The 20,276-nt window shown below is 43.1% G+C and overlaps 3 protein-coding genes across 7 annotated transcripts in view; all 3 read right to left on the bottom strand.

The window, feature by feature from the left end:
- adnpb (activity-dependent neuroprotector homeobox b) overlaps nt 1-4,009 on the bottom strand; it is a 12,262-nt gene extending 8,253 nt beyond the window's left edge. The window contains exons 1-2 of one of the 3 annotated variants that reach the window (XM_028583908.1): nt 3,892-4,009; nt 3,296-3,485 (exon numbers count right to left, since the gene is read on the bottom strand). The gene's annotated coding sequence lies outside the window, so the exon portion shown is untranslated. The remainder of the gene's footprint in view (nt 1-3,295; nt 3,486-3,891) is intronic. The other 2 variants (XM_028583910.1, XM_028583911.1) reach the window with 2 other exon arrangements.
- A 1,082-nt stretch (nt 4,010-5,091) lies between these two features.
- dpm1 (dolichyl-phosphate mannosyltransferase subunit 1, catalytic) lies at nt 5,092-9,694 on the bottom strand. Its single transcript, XM_028583560.1, has 9 exons — nt 9,524-9,694; nt 8,999-9,098; nt 8,351-8,384; nt 8,177-8,253; nt 7,110-7,135; nt 6,841-6,936; nt 6,678-6,746; nt 6,450-6,564; nt 5,092-5,571 (listed from the first exon to the last, which is right to left on the bottom strand). The coding sequence occupies exons 1-9, from the start codon at nt 9,652-9,654 to the stop codon at nt 5,467-5,469; spliced, it is 753 nt and encodes a 250-aa protein (XP_028439361.1). The 5' UTR covers nt 9,655-9,694; the 3' UTR covers nt 5,092-5,466.
- Nucleotides 9,695-12,696: 3,002 nt separating this feature from the next.
- LOC114558411 (collagen alpha-1(XX) chain) overlaps nt 12,697-20,276 on the bottom strand; it is a 40,368-nt gene continuing 32,788 nt past the window's right edge. The window contains exons 28-42 of one of the 3 annotated variants that reach the window (XM_028582405.1): nt 19,884-20,042; nt 19,667-19,744; nt 19,263-19,349; nt 19,102-19,155; nt 18,435-18,530; nt 18,229-18,282; nt 18,033-18,086; nt 17,738-17,791; nt 16,566-16,637; nt 15,911-15,946; nt 15,647-15,713; nt 15,372-15,581; nt 15,116-15,193; nt 14,120-14,281; nt 12,697-13,568 (exon numbers count right to left, since the gene is read on the bottom strand). In XM_028582405.1, coding sequence (XP_028438206.1) covers nt 13,540-13,568; nt 14,120-14,281; nt 15,116-15,193; nt 15,372-15,581; nt 15,647-15,713; nt 15,911-15,946; nt 16,566-16,637; nt 17,738-17,791; nt 18,033-18,086; nt 18,229-18,282; nt 18,435-18,530; nt 19,102-19,155; nt 19,263-19,349; nt 19,667-19,744; nt 19,884-20,042 — 1,290 coding nt within the window. In that variant the 3' untranslated portion in view covers nt 12,697-13,539. The remainder of the gene's footprint in view (nt 13,569-14,119; nt 14,282-15,115; nt 15,194-15,371; nt 15,582-15,646; nt 15,714-15,910; nt 15,947-16,565; nt 16,638-17,737; nt 17,792-18,032; nt 18,087-18,228; nt 18,283-18,434; nt 18,531-19,101; nt 19,156-19,262; nt 19,350-19,666; nt 19,745-19,883; nt 20,043-20,276) is intronic. The other 2 variants (XM_028582406.1, XM_028582407.1) reach the window with 2 other exon arrangements.

Raw genomic sequence — 20,276 nt, 5'->3', positions numbered from 1 at the left:
ACCTTGTTTTTGGAATGACTCCAGAAGTGATTCGCTCCTTTTGTCTTTCTGCCCCCTGGCTAAAAAATCCTCGTGCTCTTTTGTGTGGTGCTTTTTTAAATGTTTGATTGCGTTCCTAGTGTTGTACGACGCGAGGGAGCTTCCGCCTCTCTGAATTACGGCTTTGCAAACATTGCATTTTGCTGTCTTGCTCTGCCGTGTTTCCAGTGTAAAGTATTTCCACACAGCAGACATGTTGGCTAGCCACAGTGCTGCTCAATGCTATCCTGCTAGCTGGCTGCAAACTGCAGAATGGATTTCCTGAGCGGGGGTCTCATTGAGCCGCGCCTCCGTTCAGGAAATCCATTCCACAGTTTGCAGCCAGCTAGCAGACTAGCCGGCAGGAATCACCTGTGGAGTCATTTCAGCAGACAACGTTAAAGCGCAGACATGGCTCATGGATATCGGATATCTCCGCAGGTTGGATCGGGAAAATCCGATACGTGAATTACGCTGGCATTGGTCCCGATACAGATACTGGATCGGATCCATCCCTAATTTATTTCCTATGACCGAGGACGAGCTGGAACTGTTACTAAAAAAAGTATGTTAGCCGACCTAACAGATAAGACTGACTAACGTGCATGCATCACCATTTCCAAAGGTCTCCGTTTGTGCCCATCCAGACTACAAAGCAACCCTGGAGTTTTAAAACCAAAACAGGGGCAGCACTGTATTAGGGGCCCTGAAACGCCAGAGTAGTGTGGACACAAGGCGTAAAGGTCGCAAAATATATATTTTTTTTATCCAAACATAGAAGTGTAGATGTTTTTGCATTGCCTGCCTGCGGTGTACTAAAGCTAAAAAAGCTATTTGTGACAGCCTATTGAAGTTTTGACCTGGCCAAAGAGCATTTAGTTCAGCTGTCTGGAGTAGAAGGAACAGTTGCGCACAGAAAAGACAGACCCGCTGGTTCCATACAACATACAGCTAAACCACCATCCACCCATTCATTCATTATGCGTTAGTATCACAATAAGTTCAGCATTAGTAAAGGCACCACTGGCCAGAAGAAGGAAGGGCTGTTTAATTCACTGTCCAGAGTGGCTAGTCGAATGTCTCCATTCAAATCAGAGCTCCATGTAGAGAGGTCAAAGGTCACGGATGCACGATGACATAAAGGCAGCTCAGTGACAACAAACGGCGCAGTCCCAAACAATTCCTGTGAACACCTCAGCTTATTTCCCTTCTAGAAAACACAAACCAGAGAGAGAGCGGAACTGTGTGCGTGTGGTTCCACCAACCAGGCAGTTCTGTCGATCCGGCTGTTGGTCTTACTGTCTTGCCTGCCTGCTGTCTGTCTGTCTGTCTGTCTGTCTGTCATTCAGAAATGTACAAGTGCTAGAGTGAGTGTAAGAGACACATACCCTTGCCCACTTCCTCTCTCTGTCGCTCTTTCCTGCTTGCTCCCAGTACTTGCAGATGGCGCTAGAGAGGAGCTCCATTATGTAAGCCTCCCCATACTCTCCCTTTTTCTCCCTGCCTCGCAATACCATCACAGAATGGCGCCTCCTATTGAGTCAGCAGCAGCAGCCTCTACAATATGTCTGCAGTGGAGGGGGAGGGGGAGGGGAGGGCTGGGAGGGAGGGAGTGAAGGGAGGGATGTTGGAAGGGAGGAAGGGGAGGGACAGAAGGAGCTGGAGAGATCAGTGTGGGGGGAGGGGGAGTGTGAGAGAGGATGAGGTGAGGGAGCTGGGAGGGAGAGAGAGATAGTGAGAGCAAAGAGAGAGAGAGAGAGAGAGAGAGAGAGAGAGGGGAGCGAGTGTAGAAGGAGTGTGAGGGGAGAGATGAGAGGAAAGGAGAGAAGCCAGAGAGTGAGCGACGGAAGTGGAGGGGGGAAGGGATGGGATGGGGAGGCAGGGAGGTCAGACAGACAGGCTCGGTGGAGAGGGAAGGGAGGGAGAGTGAGGAAAGGAGGGGGAGAGGCCGGGGGGAGAGAGAAAATGGAAGAGGGTGAGAGAAAGAGGGGGCGATGGACAGGGAGGGAGGGAGGTGGAAGGAAGAAAGAAGAAAGGGAGAGAGAAAAAAAAGCCAAGGAGAGGTTGGGTAGGAGGGAAGGGGGGGAGAGAAGGAAGAAGAGAGGGAGGAGAGGAGATAGGAAGCTGCTGTGCTCCGCTGAGGGCCGCTGGCAGAAAACAGGTTTCCCCCTTCCACTGTGTTATGAAAAAGAAAAAAAAAAAAAAAAAAGGAGGCCTACAAACCTTCAACCACAGATTTCCTCACGCTCATTCAGTCCTCCACTGGGACATAGTAACCTATGTTCTTGGTTGACTACTGCAGTTTACACTTCTCCTTCAACGTGTATAGGTTTACTGTGGGATAAGCTTCTGGTGACATCCATATTCACACAGATACCAGAAAAGTTTGGGATGCCTAAATGCACTTGGGTTAGTTGTGTCAGTTTATTATGTGGGGGGGCTGTCTGTAGATGAGGCTCTATGTGAGTGGGGTTGATGGCAGTGAATATGATCATAATCTGACACTTGCGCTGACCAAGTGACAGCCCTCCTCCCCCTGGATCTAACACGGGGTATGAGTGCATCACAACCCCCGGTGTCATCTGGCTGAACTCTGATCATATTCCGATCACCATGGCTATTCAAAAGAACATTTCATAAAATTTAGCAAAAGATTATAGGAATTCTACGCCACAATCTCTTTGTGGTTGTGAATGTGTACCATGTGTCCCCCAAGACAAAACTCTCTGTGCGGTCTACACTTTAAATATTCACAGCATTTCTCGCACTCAAAACGTTGACGCGCAAGATCTGACCGTGGTAGCCGTGGCTGTGGACATAACAAACCAAATCGTGCGGGGAGGTAACGTTAGTGTCAGTGAATCTAATCTCTGATCAACATCTGGCAGTATTTAGATCGATACGTTTGTCAGGGAGCTTCTGCCACTGACAAAGAATGGGGACACACCGCGCCAAGTTAGCATGCTAAGCTAGCCAACTCGCATCAACAACATTGGCTGTTCAAAACTAATGCTGCCATTTCTGTCATAAATGTCCACATAGGACATTCGCCGGCATTTTACCTGGGCGGTTATAAACAAGCCTACCGGATAAGTATTTCAACTTGAGGTTACGTTGAACCCCCCCCCCCCCTTTACTAGGAACATAACGTTAGCCAAGTTACCTTAGCTGTAATGTTAGTCCAGCGACACCCATCGAATCAACGCAGGTAGCCACAGCTAACAGCAAACTATCTCGCTTTTACGGTTATGGCCAACATTATGACAGACAAGTTTACCTGCTTTCACATCCAGTGCTCCCGTCTGAGTGAAATGTGTCACCTCAGAATGACTGAGGCGATGTATGGGCACTTTCACTTTTCCCAGATATCTCGGTAATATCCTTCGTGGGGGAGTACCAGCCACCCGGCCGTCGGTCAGCCCTCCAAACCAGACTCTCCCTCGCCGAAAAGGGCTATCCTCCTCCTTCTGGTCGGCAAACGGGAACAGAAAGCCTCAGAGTCTCATTAGACAATTAAAACCTCCATTTCCTGGTGTGGTGAGGGCGAACACATGTCCTATTGTTGGGAACAACTAACGGCGGTCCCCCTCTTTCAAACAGATTGCCTAAAGTCTGCCTATAATTGCCTGGCAGCCGATTACGTTTTGCCCATTCTTTTCTCTGACAGACAATACACATCCAGCCTAGAGCCTAGAAACTGCCCTATCCAAAATGGCGCAAATAAAAGGGGCGGAAATGACATCTACTTGATTAGCATAAATAATCTCATTGTGAGATCGCGAGCCCGGCTCATTTAAACTCTTGATTGGCCTGTCAGTCAATTTGGCCAATTAACCAAACGTCACTTTAAAAAAAAACAAAAAAGAAACCTACCTCGTCCCCTTAAAAACTGCGACGGGCCTTTGGTTTCTGTGTTCGAGTCTGTGAGGTAAATAACCCAACACGACAGTGGCGGGATCTCACCGACAGCGGGCGTCCTTCTGGAGTGGGTTTCTTGATTTAGGCGCATGCGCAGTTTGGCTACATCTGGCGCCCCTCACCCCCCCGCCTCCCCTGCGGATCCTCGGATGTACACAGTGCCTCAGCACCGTTCAGTACCAGTTGGAGTCAACGGTTGGGCCAACGGTAGGTGGCGCTGTACTACACTACTGTTAGTAACTGCCATTTTCTACCAAACTGACCGGGACTACTTTCCTGCACGTTGCTATGGCCTGGTGAAGGGCAGCCCTAGTGTGACACTGCATTTAAATGGTTAAAATCTTGGTAAAACTTTTCCATCAGCTGTGGGTTATTCTTTCCCCATTACCCACTCCTCTTCATCACTCATTAAAGTGAACCAACACCCACTCCCCACTTTCTGTGTTGTTTTTTTTAATGCAAAAATAATAATAATGCACCTGACTGACTCTAGGTTTGCTGTGTGGTAATTGGATTTCATTTAATGTTAATTTCAGAATTATGCAACAACTTGATTTTGACATTGGACCCCTCAAGACAGGGCCGCAGGATTACATTTAATTGCAGGGACCAATTTAAGGCATCAGTATGCTTTTATGGTGCATATTCCCTGATAAACTTTCACATAAATAGACACAAACCAGTAAAAAACACAAATTCGCCTGGAGCTTTCAGGGCCCTGGGGCAGCTGCCTGCTTGGTTATTCAGCATTGCACACAACCCTTTCATAGGGTTAAAGGAGAAAAGTGGGATTTTAAATGTCTTTACCTTTATCTGACTTTTTGAAAGTCATTCATATATATTTATCCTGCTGCAACCTCTGGATGACATTGTCGTTAGTGCGTGTGAGGGAGATGTACAAGCTGGTACCGGTTGACTGCTACTGCCTCAGCAAAGAGTGTACCACACCACGTGCTGGGAAGAACCACATGTTTTGGACTGAATGCTCTTTAAAAAGGTGAAAATCTTTAAAACAAGAGAAATTAACAATCCCTTGCACTTGTTTCAGGTTGGACCTTGATCAATAAATATCAATAAGGGCAGCTGGTCCCTCTCCATACCTATCTGAGGTTTTGACTCATTGTAAAAAAAAAAAAAGAACACATTAAGGAAAAACATAGCCAACAATACAAACCTTTTAATTTTATACAAACAATCACAGGTGTAGCAGTTAAACCTAAACCCATCTGACAACCTTGTTAATGTAAATTTCAGTCAGCTGTCTGGACTGGGAATGCACTTTGTTCAAAATTCATCGAAGAGGGTGATGGGAATGTAATACACTATGTTCCTTCAGTATTCCGGACGACTACCGGCAGAGAATTGTTTCATATTTACTGCTAACAGGGGAGAGAGATGTCTCCCTTGTCATTTGCCGTCATGTCACTGTCTAGACGTTAGGATTCTGATACAACTACCAATTAAAGACAGCGACGTTAAGAGTGAAATGAACACTATATGACTGGATATCCAAAATGATTACATCGCTGATCATGTCGTGGCGAAGAGTGTGATCAGTCCTTTCACGAACGACACAATCTCGTTCCCTCCAAGTTTGGACTCTCCATAAACTCGATCCACAAAGGAAATGGGTACCTGTTGTATGGAGGAAGAAGGAAAAGAAGAAGAAGAGAGAATTGTTTCAGTTCACATCCAAAATCATGGCTGCCAAGTCACAACGCTGGCTTCCAATTCAGAGATTAAGGGGAATGTTAAATTAAACTTGGTTTTTGAGTTGTGAAAAATATTAAAAAGAAATCATAGTAAAAGCCTCAACGCTGTTTAAAACCCAGGTGCAAATTTGTGGCAGATTTAAAAATAAATAAATAAATAAGAGAGAAACAAACTCTTTTAAGATTATTTTCTAGGCATTTTAGGCCTTTATTTGAATAGGACAGCTGAAGACATGAAGAGAGAGAGAGAGGGGGGGGAATGACCCAGCAAAGGGCCACAGGTCAGAGTCAAACCCACTGCCGCTGCATCGAGAAATAAACCTCTATATATGGGCGCGCGTGTTAATCTAGTCTAGGTTTGATAAATCTAACTATAGTGGTTTTTCATCTAGACCTGGTCTAATGTGGTCTGGATGCAGAAAATTGTCCTTTTCCCTTCTTTATTTAAATTATAATTAAATAAATAATACAGTAAAAGGTTTCTCAAATCTGACATGGGATTTTAAACAGTCTCTCAAGTCTATTTATTAATCTCATCCAGATTTGACAAGAGTAACTATAGTGGTTTTTCATCTAGACCTGGTCTGATGTGGTCTGGATGTCCACATTTATAAGTTGGTTAAAAAAGGAGAATCTAGAGAAACACCATCATATCCTCCAAATCGGAAGCCAACTTTAGTGTCCTTGCAGGGTCCACATGATAGAAAATAAAAAAGGGTTATGTAACCACATTATGTGTTCTCAGTAAATATTCTGCCCGAAAAACACAGAAATACATGAATTAATGAATTAGGGCCTCACTTCTCCGATTGTGTAGTTGAGCTGTCTGGCGCGGACGATCATCTCCATCTGAAAGACATACCCTTTGGACACGCACCGCTCAACCAGACTCTCCAACACCTCCTTCTTATACAACCTGACAGAAGTGTGAAGGAAAAAGAAGAACCAGCAGGCGTGAGAAAACACATCCCCGTGCACATTCAAAAGTCAGTGGCACTTCCAGTATTTCACAACACTCGCAGCACTCACCTGAAGCTGCCTGTGAGGTCGGAAGCACCGGGTCTCAACAACACTTGAGTCAAAAAGTTGGCTCCCCGACTGTGAACGAGAGAAGGAGACAGAAAAAGAAAATCAAAACTCTCTCTAGTCTGTTGTAATGAGGGTCAGTGCACTGTTGTTGACTTGCAGCTACCTGATCAGTTTCCTGCGCAGATCCCAGCCGTATACGCCACCGTTCCCTTTGTATCGAGTACCAGACACCAGGTCGTAATCACCTTCCTTCTGCTTTCTGACCAACAAAACATAATGGTGTTAACTATAGGATTCCTGCACAATTGAATTTGTGGCACAGTAGCTTAATATTATTGTTTAAATATTTAGAAATGAATGTTGTGTGCACAAGTTGAAGTACAGTAGAAAACAAAATCACATGATAGGAAATGGAAATTTAGTAACACTTACTCAATAAATTCTGGGATGAATTTGGGCTGAAATAAAAAAAGGACAAAGAACGATGAAATAACATGCTTGCAGAAGCGGTTATATTTCACATAATATTAATAAATGTTAGGGATGATCAACATGGCATCATGACATTGCGTAAAACATACAGTCACTTTCCTAAAGCTAAATGGTGTGTTATCTGTACGCATTTTGAGCTATCCATGTGTAGGTCTACGCTGTATACAGCGGATGTAAACATAAACACCACGTGGCATTGCCACAAGGTGTGTATTGGGCGTACTATCGCAAGAACAACGTCACACGCGTGTAAAAAAAAAAATAATAATAGTTGGGTTTAGGAAAAGAACATTGGGGAAAGCTTATAAAAAAAAAAAAAATCCCAGCTCTCCTGAGTGAAAGTCCTGTGTTTTACCCATCCACCCCCCCAACCACCCTCCGCGGACTTACGTCCTTCCATACTACTCGCTATGGCGAAAATTGACATGTAATGCAGGTCAATGGCGGCTGAACGGCGTTGATAAACACACTAAAAAGCGATTATTTGTCTTGATAACACGCCAAAATGGCATACGAATTGGCGTGTCATACATATGCCACTTTATGAGATCAGTCTGGGATGACAAGAGAGGAGAGAGTTGACAAAGAAAATAGATCAGGTAAGCCCACATCTCCGGTGCAAATACTACCTAATGCAATTCAGGAATCAGTTATAGAATCAGCTAGGGCTAAAATGATCACTTGATTAATCAATAGTCGTTTGACAGAAAATAAGTCGGTACCTACTTTAATAGTAATTAACTTTTAATAATAATGGACAGGTCAATATATTTAGGTTTTAGACTGTTGTTTAGACAAAGCAAGCGATTTGAAAACGCCACGTTGGGCATCAGGAAATTGTGATTGTGAGATTGTGGATTTCTTACTATTTTCTAACATTATATAGACCATGATTGAAAAAGTAACTGGCGCACTAATAATCAGTAATGAAAATAAGTGTTAGCCCTCCTGTTCCTCATGTAAAGTGATCTTATTGTAAACACATAATAAAAGAAGCCCACACTCACATGATGGGAAAGATCGGCGTCCATTATGATTACAAAGTTCCCAGTAGCATGCTTAATGCCGTGGATGTAGGCAGTGCCTTTGAAAGGAAACAGGAGCTCATCATTAGTTGGCAAAGGTTACTAGAATTAATACACCACCATATTTTTTTTTTTTTTACACAGTTTGGAACTTACCAAGTCCTAATTTTTTTGCTCTTGGTCGAAGAAGCTGTCCCACAGAAAAGAGAGGTTAAAGAGTCTGCATAAAGATCCCATGCTCCATTAATTTACTAGAACCAACGGTTAACGTTACATGGGGTAGGGCTGGGCGATATGGAGAAAATCACATATCACGATATTTTTGACCAAATACCTCAATATCGATACCTTAACAATATTGTAGTGTTGACTATTGGTGCTTTCACAAAATATTTACACAATGAGAATTTTGATAAATAATCATCAGTAATGTGGATATAATGACTAAGTAAAGGCAAATAATAGAACAGTCTGGTAAGTTCAGAAAATGACATCACTTAATGCAACGTAATGCAGCCTTTAAAATCAGGAAGACACCACTCATGCCATATTACGATATCCAAAATCTAAGACGATATCTAGTCTCATATCACGATATTGATATAATATCGATATATTGCCCAGCTCTATATGGGCGTGCTAGATAGCTAATATTGTAAATAATACTTAACACCAATCAGTGTCTCTTAATTCTAATACATAAATGTATACAATTGTAAGAAATGCAATGTTTGGTTCTTTTCACGGGAGGGGTTTGTTAAGTGAATTTTTAAGTTACTATCTTATTACCAATTCTTAACTTACTATCTTGTCCTCTCCATATATTTTCTGCAACTGCTCTGCCACCTCCAGGGTCCCATCCGGGCTTCCGTCGTCAATGATAATTACCTCGTAGTTATAGCCACTGTTAATAAAACAAAAAAACAAAATAAGAACATATAACTGAGGATGCAATTTGCTTTTTGTCAACTTTTATCACAAACAAACACACGAGCACGAGGCGCGCGCACACACACACACACGCGCGCGCACACACACACACACACACACACACACACACACACACACACACACACACACACACACACACACACGATAAGCAAAGCGCTACAAACGTGAGCTAGAGAGAGCAAGCCAGCTAATTAACTTGAAAAGTTTTTACTGTAGCCTCGACACAATAAATCTGGAAATGTTAACGTTAAGAGCATCTATTAGTCGAGCTGTCATTTTCTCACCAGTTTAGTGACAGCTCATCACTGACAGGAGGCATTAACGTTAGCTAGCTAGCTAGCACTAACCGAGCAGCTTTGCTAGTTCTCCGGAACTTACCTTTCACCGAAATATTTCACCAAAAGCCACACTATCAAAGGTAGGTTTTCCCTTTCGTTATAGGTAGGTAATAGTATCGAGTATTTGTCCTCACTGTCCCGGTTTGGGTGCAAAGTTTTTCGGCTTGCCATGGCGATGTGACTCTACGGAAACCACAATGCGCAAAGTTAGAAAAAGTGCCCCACAACATCCTGTTTATTATTGTCACAATAAGAGTATCGGTGCAACTACAGTTTAGTGTATAACATATTGACAGTGTAGGTGACCTCATAACCATGATAAACCATTGGTCAGTGATGTCCTCACAAGCTCATTACAACTTGCAGTGTTTATATGTTGTCAAAGTAACTATATGCCCCATTGATTTAAGCATAGGAGAGAGGGTCCTCAGGGAAGTGAATTAGCATGGTTGCCTTTGTTTTGAAAAATAAACTCACATTTCTGACAACCGGAAAATGAATGCACCACTGACGCTTATTTAACAAAGCGGCTGGCTTAAAGGTAAAAGTCGGGACTTCCATTGTGCTCTTCAAAATAAACACCACTGGAAACAATGATCTCTTCACTGTGGTTCCGACGGACACTCTCCCGGGGGGGCGCGAGTAGGCTACAGGATGGGGGAAAAAAAAAAAAAAAAGAATTCAGAAAAAGAATTTCCCCCATGTTGAAATGCAAGTGGTTGGACTGTAACACACAAACAAATCATCCTCCTGGCGACTTTTTTGTCAAAAACTAATCTAGCGACTTTTACTGGTGTTATTGGAGACTTTTGTGATGTTTGGAGACTCGAAAGCACGTATCACTCTGCAGCTACTGTGCTCAACGAGCAGCGGGTGTTGCCGTGAGCCCCTCCCCCGTCCAAAAACACTCACAGGCGGTCAGTCTCTCAGTAGCCTCGCGCACCAGTCCCAGCCTGCAGTCGGACCAGAGAGGAGACACACACCACTCCTCATATAAACTCAGATTTTGCTCCTTGCAGACAGAGTGGACGCCTTCACACAAAAACTTGACCTATGGCATGGCCGCATCAGTCGAGGGAACTGCGACGTGTTCCCCAGCCTTGCAGACTTTATTTTATTTATTTCAATCGGCGTCTGAGCACCTGTCAGCAATGAGAGAACAGCCACTGACCAAGTGGGAGTGAGAACGGGTCAAATTAATTTCCTTGTTTCTGTTATGAAGACGATCGTATGTGTGACTCGAACATCTCACATTTACCAACAAAACGTACAGCGAAAGACCGCGCAAAACATTTCAGACTCTACTGCCAACGTGTGTACATTTTAACGTCAATGTACGCTGTAACGTTTTTTCATTATATAGTCACTGAAGCGGCCGCTGTTTCAGTACTGTCTGCTCTCTGCAGCGGGCGGGGCTGCTGCTCCATTTCCACCGCGACTGACGCGCGCACGCACACACACACACACACACACAAACACGCACACAATCACAAAAGGGGGATGCAGGAAAAAACGCCGATGACCTAAATTGAGGACAGCTATGCTCGTTATTGTAAGTGCAATGATAAGTTAAAGTCCAATAAGTAGGCTACTTTATCAAACCGTATGAATGTGTGTGTGTGTGTGTGTGTGTGTTTGTGTGTGTGGCCAGGATAGGACATTAACTAACAATGTGATCAACAAGCCACTGACAGTGACAGATATGTTCATATTTGATTCATTCAATAAATTATTATTTTTTGTCTTAAATCCACCAGCCATTTTCCTATTATACCAACATTTGCAGCATCCTGAGCCTTTTAAGGTTCCTTAGGAAATCTCAGCCCAGAGTAGGGCTGGGCGATATGGACCAAAAGTCATATCCCGATATATTTTGGCTGAATATCGATATACGATATATATCCCGATATTTCTTTTCCACAAAGTGAGAGCAGTTCAGTCAAAGTCAAAGCCAAATATGACATGTCACAAGTAGTTTCATAGAAACCGACTATTTCAGTGAACAGTTGCAAAATCAAATGAATAAATAATAAACAGGTTATATATATCTATACAAAATATCTTCACACTTAGATTTTTGATAAATAATCATCAGTAATGTGGATATAATGACTAAGTGGGTAAAGGCAAATAATAGAACAGTTACAACAGTCTGATAAGTTCAGAACATGACATCACTTTACTGTAATGCAGCCTTTAAAACCAGGAAAAGACACTTATGGTCATATCACGATATTACGATATCCAAAATCTAAGACGATATCTAGTCTCATATCACGATATCGATATAATATCGATATATCGCCCAGCCCTAGCCCAGAGTAATTAATTAATAGTACTAATTATTATTCTCCCCAAAACAAGTTTTCCTTTTTATTTTTAAAGAACTAGAAAACATTTTTTTCACCTTTCACTGTCTTCTGCAACTTCATCGCAACACACATACAAAAGACACCACAACTTTTATCGCAATTTTTAACAAAAGCTCCTGTGAAATCAGGCATTTTGGGCCGCAACAATCTCAAAAAAAGGCTATGAAATCGTGGAGGGACTGCCCTTGTGTGTTTTTTCATGTGTTATGGTCAACATTCACCAATGTTTTAGGCTACTCCTGATTTTGTCAGTCATCCCATCTCTTATATGCTGTGTCTCTATGATCCTCTCCTGTCCTATTCATGGTAGCCTACTCGTGGACATTGCGCCGTCATCACATGCTGTAGTAGGGGGGGCGCCTTGATAATCCTGCATAGGGGCCCGGTGTTGGCTAGTTATGCCACTGACCTCCTGCCCTCTTTCGTCATTCTGGGCAGCATTGATGCAGGAATACTCTCAACTCTGTGATGTCACCTTGAAGATTCTCCTCCCTTTTGCGTCGGCATATTTGTGTGAGGCAGGATTCTCAGAAATGACTGCAATCAAAACGAAATACCGCAATCGTGCACAAATCGAGGATGATTTGAGGCTACCTTTATCAGACATTTCGCCAAAAAATTTGAGGGGGGGGCCCAACTGCAATGGACCAGCTTTGGGGGGGCCCAGCTTGCAAAAGGTTGAGAACCCCTGACATAGGGTGTCAGTTTTTTTTTTTTTAGACTCCGAACAGCAGGCCCAGGGCTTACAAGGACTCAGTGTCTTGCTCAATGACACAAAACTATGTCGTAGCTCAGTATAGTCAGTAAGTTTTTGGGAAAAAAACACACACACTTCATTAGACACATATTAATGGAATTTTATTAACAAGAATACAAATTATCTCTCTCACACACACACACACACACACACACACACACACACACACACACACACACACACACACACACACACACACACACACACACACACACACACAGACTAATGTTTATCACCCAGTACCCCTTGAAACCATAAACATGTAAACAGGAATTTCAATACCAATAGATACAGTATAAAATATCATACATGAATAATTGTATACAGTAAATATAATAAACAATATACAAATTATCATACACATGACAACAAGACATTCTCACAGTATCATTTATACCATGGAACAAAAAAAAGCTTTTACACCATGGATTATGCACTTTCATTATTCTTGAGGCAGTTAAGGTTAGAAAGACAAATGAAATAGGTAGAAATGTAACACATATGGCTAAACTACTCGGCATTGATACAGTGCATGAATACATAAACATAGTAATAAAAGGTTTCAGTGCGAATATGGTGTATAAGAAAGCACTTGACTTATCTGTTCATCAAAACACTATTCTATATTAGAAAGCTTCCTACATAATCGTAGTTCTTTTCTCAGCTATTCTTTTTTTTTATGTCAAAGAACACTGTAACAAGAGGACCGAGCGAGATCCTTCCTGTATTCTTTCCTTTTCTCACACGTGATCAAGCTTGTGAAGCTTCCACATCAGTCAGTGGCAAGTTCAACACACCAAACCCCTTCAGTGGTGCTTTTTGTTTCGTAGCTCCGTTACCAGTCTGTCATTCAGCTCCAAAGGAACCATAGTCATTTCAAACAGACGTCAGTCGCCTTACCGTTGCTGCCTGCGTGTTTATATCCACTCAAGGCTGGTAGCCATAATAAGGGTCTTCTGGGAAAAGAGAGCACACACAAAAACGGTCAACAACCAAGACCACTTTCACACTGTATTTTGCAATGTTGGAAACATTGGCGAATTTAGACGATTCTTTTTTTTAATCAATTTTAGTGCTTCAAGTTAGAGTTTGCGAACTTGTCTGTTAGGCAAGGAAAGGCAGCTTTATTTATATAGCACATTTCAGCAACAGGGCAATTCAAAGTGTTAGTGACAGAGGACAAACAATTACAGGTTCAAAGGGCCTGAAACAGGTTTAACATCCTGTGTGTCTGTCGCCGATGCTATGCACCGGTAACCCAGTCAAGGAAAGGGTTAACAGAAACATAGTGTTGGCCAATCAGAGGAGGTTGTGCCAGACTCCCGCCTTTGGCTGAGTCTCTATATGATCTGTCAGAGGGAGAGCAGGAGACGGTTGGGAAGTTTAAAGGCCGTTTTATGGTTCTGTGCAGGCTAACCCGTATTATTATTTTTACTCACACACTGCTAATACATCTACTGTACCTCTGTGTGTCACTTGAGTTTGTGTACCTTTCCTGGTAGCTAACCTGTTTGCTGGGGAACACTGTGGCAGCCTCCACTGCTGTCACACACACCCGGCGGTCCAACCTCGCCCGGCTGTCCAGGAGGTCCGGTGGTCCCTGCGGATCCTGCCTTACCATCCTCTCCTTTTGGACCTGGGATTCCCAGCTTGGACTCCCCCGAAGGGCCTGCAGACACACATGCATTAAAACCATACATCCAGTGGTGTAGTCTAATATATTGTAGTGGGTTTACTGTACCACACACACACACACACACACACACACACACACACACACACACACACACACACACACACACACACACACACACACACACACACACACACACACACACACACACTATTTCTTTTATGTTTTTCCTGGCTCAGAATGGGCCTTTGTGGGGCATATCAAAGTGTGGGGTCTGGGTGTCCTCCCCCAGGGTTATTTTTTTGCGTCAAAGACTTCATTTTCTGCATTCTGATACACTTTTATGCACCGATTTATGGTGGGAATACCTTTATTTGTCCTATGAGAAAACAAAGATGACATTCAAAATATATCAAAAATATAATGGAATATAAAGCAGTAAGGGGGCTTTCACATCACATATATATCTGTCTTAAATGTGTGGTGAATGGAGGATACTGGCGTTAGTGTAGGCGGAGCATTTGGGCCCGGTCGCTACACACACACTACGCACTGCGCTCAGCGAGGAGCGGGTCGATGAAAGATGAGAAAAGTCTCATCTTTCTTTTCATCCATGTTCTGCAGTGTTAGTTTAGTTTGCGGTCACATTACTCGACTCCGTATTTGTGATTACAAATATCTGAAGTGAAAGTTCTGTCACAAAAACATGTTATTGCACATTTTTAAGTGGGTATATGAAAATCCTGGAGATTTCTTAGTGGGTATAGTGTGTATACCTGTGTATCACGTAGACTACCCCACTGCATACATCAGTGCAGGGTTGTGTTCTGGTGAGCAACAGTTCTTATGTTATTACTCATAAAGAGGTACCTGCAAATCCTTTGATCCCTGCGGGCCCCTGCACATTGGGTCCTGCGTCACCTTTCCCCCCTGGCATACCTCTCCTTCCTGTAGAGAAGCAAATCGGCATAGTCAAAAGCTTATAATAATATCCCACTGGACAAATTCATAATATATAATATAAATGCTCAGACCATTGCGCAACATTTAGTAGACAAACATAAGAATTTGGTTGGATTGTCTTTATTTCAGCAAGCCTTGGCTTATCACCTAAATTGAGTCTTACCCTGTTCGCCTGGATATCCAGGTCTGCCAGGTCTCCCCCTTGGGCCGACATTCCCCTGGTTGCCCCTGGCGCCTGGTGGGCCCTTGGGCCCTGGTATACCAGGTTCCCCGGGGGGCGCCACCGGCTCCTCAATTGGAGCTGGCTTTCGACTTATCTCGTTAATGAACATATCAAGCTTCAACACCTCCTCTGAAAAAAACACACACAACTCTGGATTAAGTTGTGAGAGAGATACATATGCAGATATCATCACTGTAGAGCCCCAGAGTACTTACTATGCACTAGTTGCTCACAGGCCTGTGTGACCAGTTTGTAGATCATGGCCATAGACTGAGGTTCCCCCTGTTAAACATCAGCGCATTCACCAACCACAATTTAAACGAGAACCAAAGTATTATTAGGAAATTATACTTTTATACATTTTTTTTTATACTTTTGAGCACAGTAAAAAAGCAATGATCAAATGTGGCCCAGTAGAATGAGCTTTTAAATGATGTCAGTGTTACAATAAGAAAAATGATTGTTCAGCTATAACCCACCTTCTCTCCTCGCTCCCCTTTACCTCCTGGCAGACCCTGTAAAGCAACGGATACATGAGCATAAAGATGAATAACCAGTGCACACAACATGCTTTTCCCTGCTCCACATAAACCAGCTCTCTAACCTCTTAACCTTTCCCACTCTTCTCATACTTTGAGAGTGACCCACAGGATCCTGATGTGTGTGTGTGTGTGTGTGTGTGTGTGTATAAAAGAGGAGGACATCTGATAACACACAACTCTTTTTGGATGATCTCCTTTCCATTAGGAGTCCAGCTTCAAAAGCACTCCTTGGTTCCAGGCCTCTGCCATAAAACCAAGAAACAGTTCCATCTGCAGTCTCTAACTGTCAAGCCACAACTACGCAGATGACAGATCCAGTGGCTGCATTTTGCACAAGCAGCATCAGACTGTTTTAAAAATAACCACAGAGGCCGCCCGACACCGAACCATCTAAAGCAGTAAGATCTCTCCTGTGTCAGCCCAACACGTTCAGCGCACCCCTCCATGTACTGCTGTCAATTTATCATTTATCCTTGTCAATATATCCCATATTCAACTATGCATCACATTTGATCTTCTCTGTGCATAAAACGTAACAAAATGTGAAGACGTTGCACATGGCTGATGACACTACTTGTCCCTCTCGTCTTACCGTAGGTCCCACAGGTCCTGAGTAGCCCCTTTCTCCTATAGGACCTGGGTGTCCTGGCATTCCTTGGAAACCCTGTAAAATACAAAAAGATGTGTAGAACAGCAGACAAACGACAAAACATGACATACAGTCATAGATGCCGGTTCTTGAACTCTAAAGTGCCATACTGTGATATAAAGCACGTCATGTTGCATTACCTGGTGAACCACTGCTGTCTGACCTGATTGGCTCTAATAAGCACACGATAACTTGATATTTCACAAGTTTTTAATACAAGGTAGAGTTCCCCTTTGTCACCAAAACATCCAGGACTACCTTTAGGCAGCCCGTCTCCACAGGTGGCTGACGTAGGCCATATTTGTCATAGCTATCTATGATATTTGTATTTTTGCAAGATGTTTTTCCTGTCAATTTAAACTCCAGCATGAAATAAATACTAGGGTTGGGCATCGAGAACCGATTCCTACTTGGAATCGTTTCAAAAATTATTATTCCAGTGGAATCGTTTCTTTATTGGAATCATTTGGAGGATTTGGTTATAAATCTGATCATGGGTTCCAAATTTAACATGCTGGGGTCAGCCACCAGGAAATAATAAATTCAGTTGTGAGGCATACAGTACACATACATGGAAACACTGCAGGTCAGGAAGTGGAATTTTTGCTGTGAAAACTAATAGAACTGGGGTGACTTCACATGTCAGAACACATTTGCTACCTAAAAATGATGAACAAGATATTGAGCATTATTTGAGCCTGAGCAGCAGAGATGCTAAATGCAAAGTTTATTGTACAAGAGTAAACTTGTTCATTGCATGCCGATCTGGCTCTTACTCTGGAAGTCGTGTGTTAACTCATACTGGGTCTAGTAATGGTGGGTTTGGGCCTGAGGGTGGTGCTAGAGGAAAGCTTAAAATGTATCCATCATGGAATGGTTCAGCCTATTAGATCTTAATGTTGTATGTGTGTAAGAGTAAACTGTGCACAGATGGTGGCACAAGACAAAAGGTCCCAGGTCACCAAAAACATTAGGATTCATTAGGACAACACATATCCACAGTACAACTCGTAGACTCCACAGTACAACTCGTAGACATTAAGATATTAGTATTTATATTCATGTCATGGACCAAAATGGTTTGCAATGGCTCTAAAAATGAAATCCAATCTTACCCTTGGTCCAGTAAGACCTGGTCCACCAATGTTACCTTCGAGCCCCCTAATGCCCTGTGAAACATATTGCACGGAGATGAGACGAAGAAGAAGACATACTTGAATGATTCCCAGTGGGGAAAATCACATTTTCTTTTTCACTCTGCTGTGTTATTACACATTACACACAGGCCCAAATACACACACATGCACAAACAGAACCTATACAGGCATTAATGCTTAAAGTAATTTACTGCTTCAGCTAAACTGTATGAAGAACTGCTGACATTTACTCCTCTGGGCTCAAGGAGCTCACCTTGGGGCCTGGAATCCCCTCTTCCCCCTTTGGACCTGGAGGTCCTGGTAAACCCTGCAGAGAAAGACAACAGCGAGGTTGGACAGAGCGGAATGAGAGGCAGATGAGTGGGGTTGGAGACAAAGAATACAGGGAAGAATATTAAAAGGGTTTTCTATTCTATTCCTGTATTTGAATGACTTGAGTTTAGACTCACCTGGACCCCTGGACGCCCAGGATCTCCCCTTTCCCCTCTTGCACCAGGTGGACCCTAAAAGGGAAAATATGAAAACACAAGAGAAGTAGATATTATACAACATACTAGTTTCATAAGTCATTACAAAACAGTACAGCAAGATACGTACATGATGAATACCACTTTACATACACAAGTAGGTATTTAAAGCTAAGAAGATTACCCACCACTTTACCCTGCACGGCCATGCCTCGGGGTCCTGTGCTGCCCAGGGGTCCAAGACCTCCCTCCAATCCAGGCTTTCCTGGAGGACCCACCTCCCCCTGAAACACAGAGAAACTAACTTGACGGCATCAATTTGGATCTCCAAGGCATGACTCAAACTAAAACATGAAACATGATTGTTACTGTTAAACGTGAGATCTGTCAAAGCTTTGCGGTCTGATGAAAAAGAACAACAGGCCAGGGCTGCTTATGTCACCGTGCAGGGAGGGTTAAAATAACACATGAGGTTGCCATGCCATCCCTGTGTAAAATTACGCACAGCCGCTCTCTCAAATTAGACCCTGTAGAACATACAGATACACAGCTCAGCCCTGCTGCTCTGTGACAACTACAGGTGTTTCATCAACTGCACAGAAAAGATCCGACATTCTACACGTGGTTGTGGGAAACTCACTCACTAAACAGAACATCAATATTGACATTTCTGTGGATCACCAGATTACACTCATGTAGATGATATTATTGGTAGGAGAATTGCACAAAAACTGTGTTTTTCATAGCACTGGCTTTGCACCTGCAGGAAACCAATGCCCTGCAATGCTCTAGTTTCTGAAGGGGGCTTAAACTCAAATGTAACTTACTTACGAAGAAGAATTATTTTCATCTCACCTTTTGGCCTTGCTCTCCCTTATCGCCTTTCTCCCCACGAGGACCTGGCTTTCCCTGGGAAAAATAAATAAATAATTGAACATCAACTGGATCACACAAATAATGAATGAGTCATCATCAGCTAATATTCTAGGCCTAACTGAGATCTCATGGTGACATACGGTTGCTCCAGGGGAACCGGGAGCTCCGGGGATGTCAGAGGAACAGGTACAGGTGTACGCCGGGGAAGGACAGCTCTCCTCATCTCTCTGACACACACACACACACACACACACACACACACACACACACACACACACACACACACACACACACACACACACACACACACACACACACACACACACACACACACACACAGTAATGAAAGCAACATGTGTATAAGATATAAATATCAAAGTTTTTCATTTCACAATGGGCTGCACAGAGCAAACCTTTTACTGTAAGTAACCACTCAGCTAATTGCATGTCATATATTGGTTCAAACACAGCATGAACTCACATAATGCCTATTAAATACCAAGATAGAGCTGAATAAAGGTAATATAATTAGTAACCGACTAACCACTCCAGGCAGGTCACAGCAGGTATCCTCTAAAGCCCACGTAGTGTTACAGACGATCTCAAAGGATTGCAGCTGGAACTGAAAACAATGATGAACATAGGATACAGGATGAGCACAGACCCGAAGAATCTGCATAAATATATGTTTTAAGGAGTGTAATTTATTGACACAACAGGCCTGGATAAAAATCAAATAAATAGAAAAGAATAGAAAGTACCGGTGCTGATCCACTATTGGGTCCTCTGGTCCTCACCAGTTTTCCCAGCATCTCAAAGCCGTCAGTCGGCAGGTTGCCTAGAGGGCGTGCAGGCCTCTCACCCACACGCTGGCAGTCCACAGACAGGGACACACTCACCTGGCTGACAGACAGGTGAACCTGCCAATCACAATCACAATCATTTTCTCATAATAAGCCTCACTCTTATTCCACTATTACCCTTTCTTACTCTGCTGTTGGTCTTTATTGTGTTACAGCTGCTACAGACCTGAGATTACACTGATGTGAAGTCTATTTCCAACCATCTCTTTCACCTGTCCATCATGCTCTTTCATATTATTACGTGTTAACATTTCTGTTTTATTGGATTACACAAAGGTTTCACAGTAGCTG

This window comes from Perca flavescens, chromosome 7, assembly GCF_004354835.1.
Source record: "Perca flavescens isolate YP-PL-M2 chromosome 7, PFLA_1.0, whole genome shotgun sequence".
NCBI classification, from domain to species: Eukaryota; Metazoa; Chordata; class Actinopteri; order Perciformes; family Percidae; genus Perca; species Perca flavescens.
This window is presented reverse-complemented; position numbering and strand designations above follow the sequence as displayed.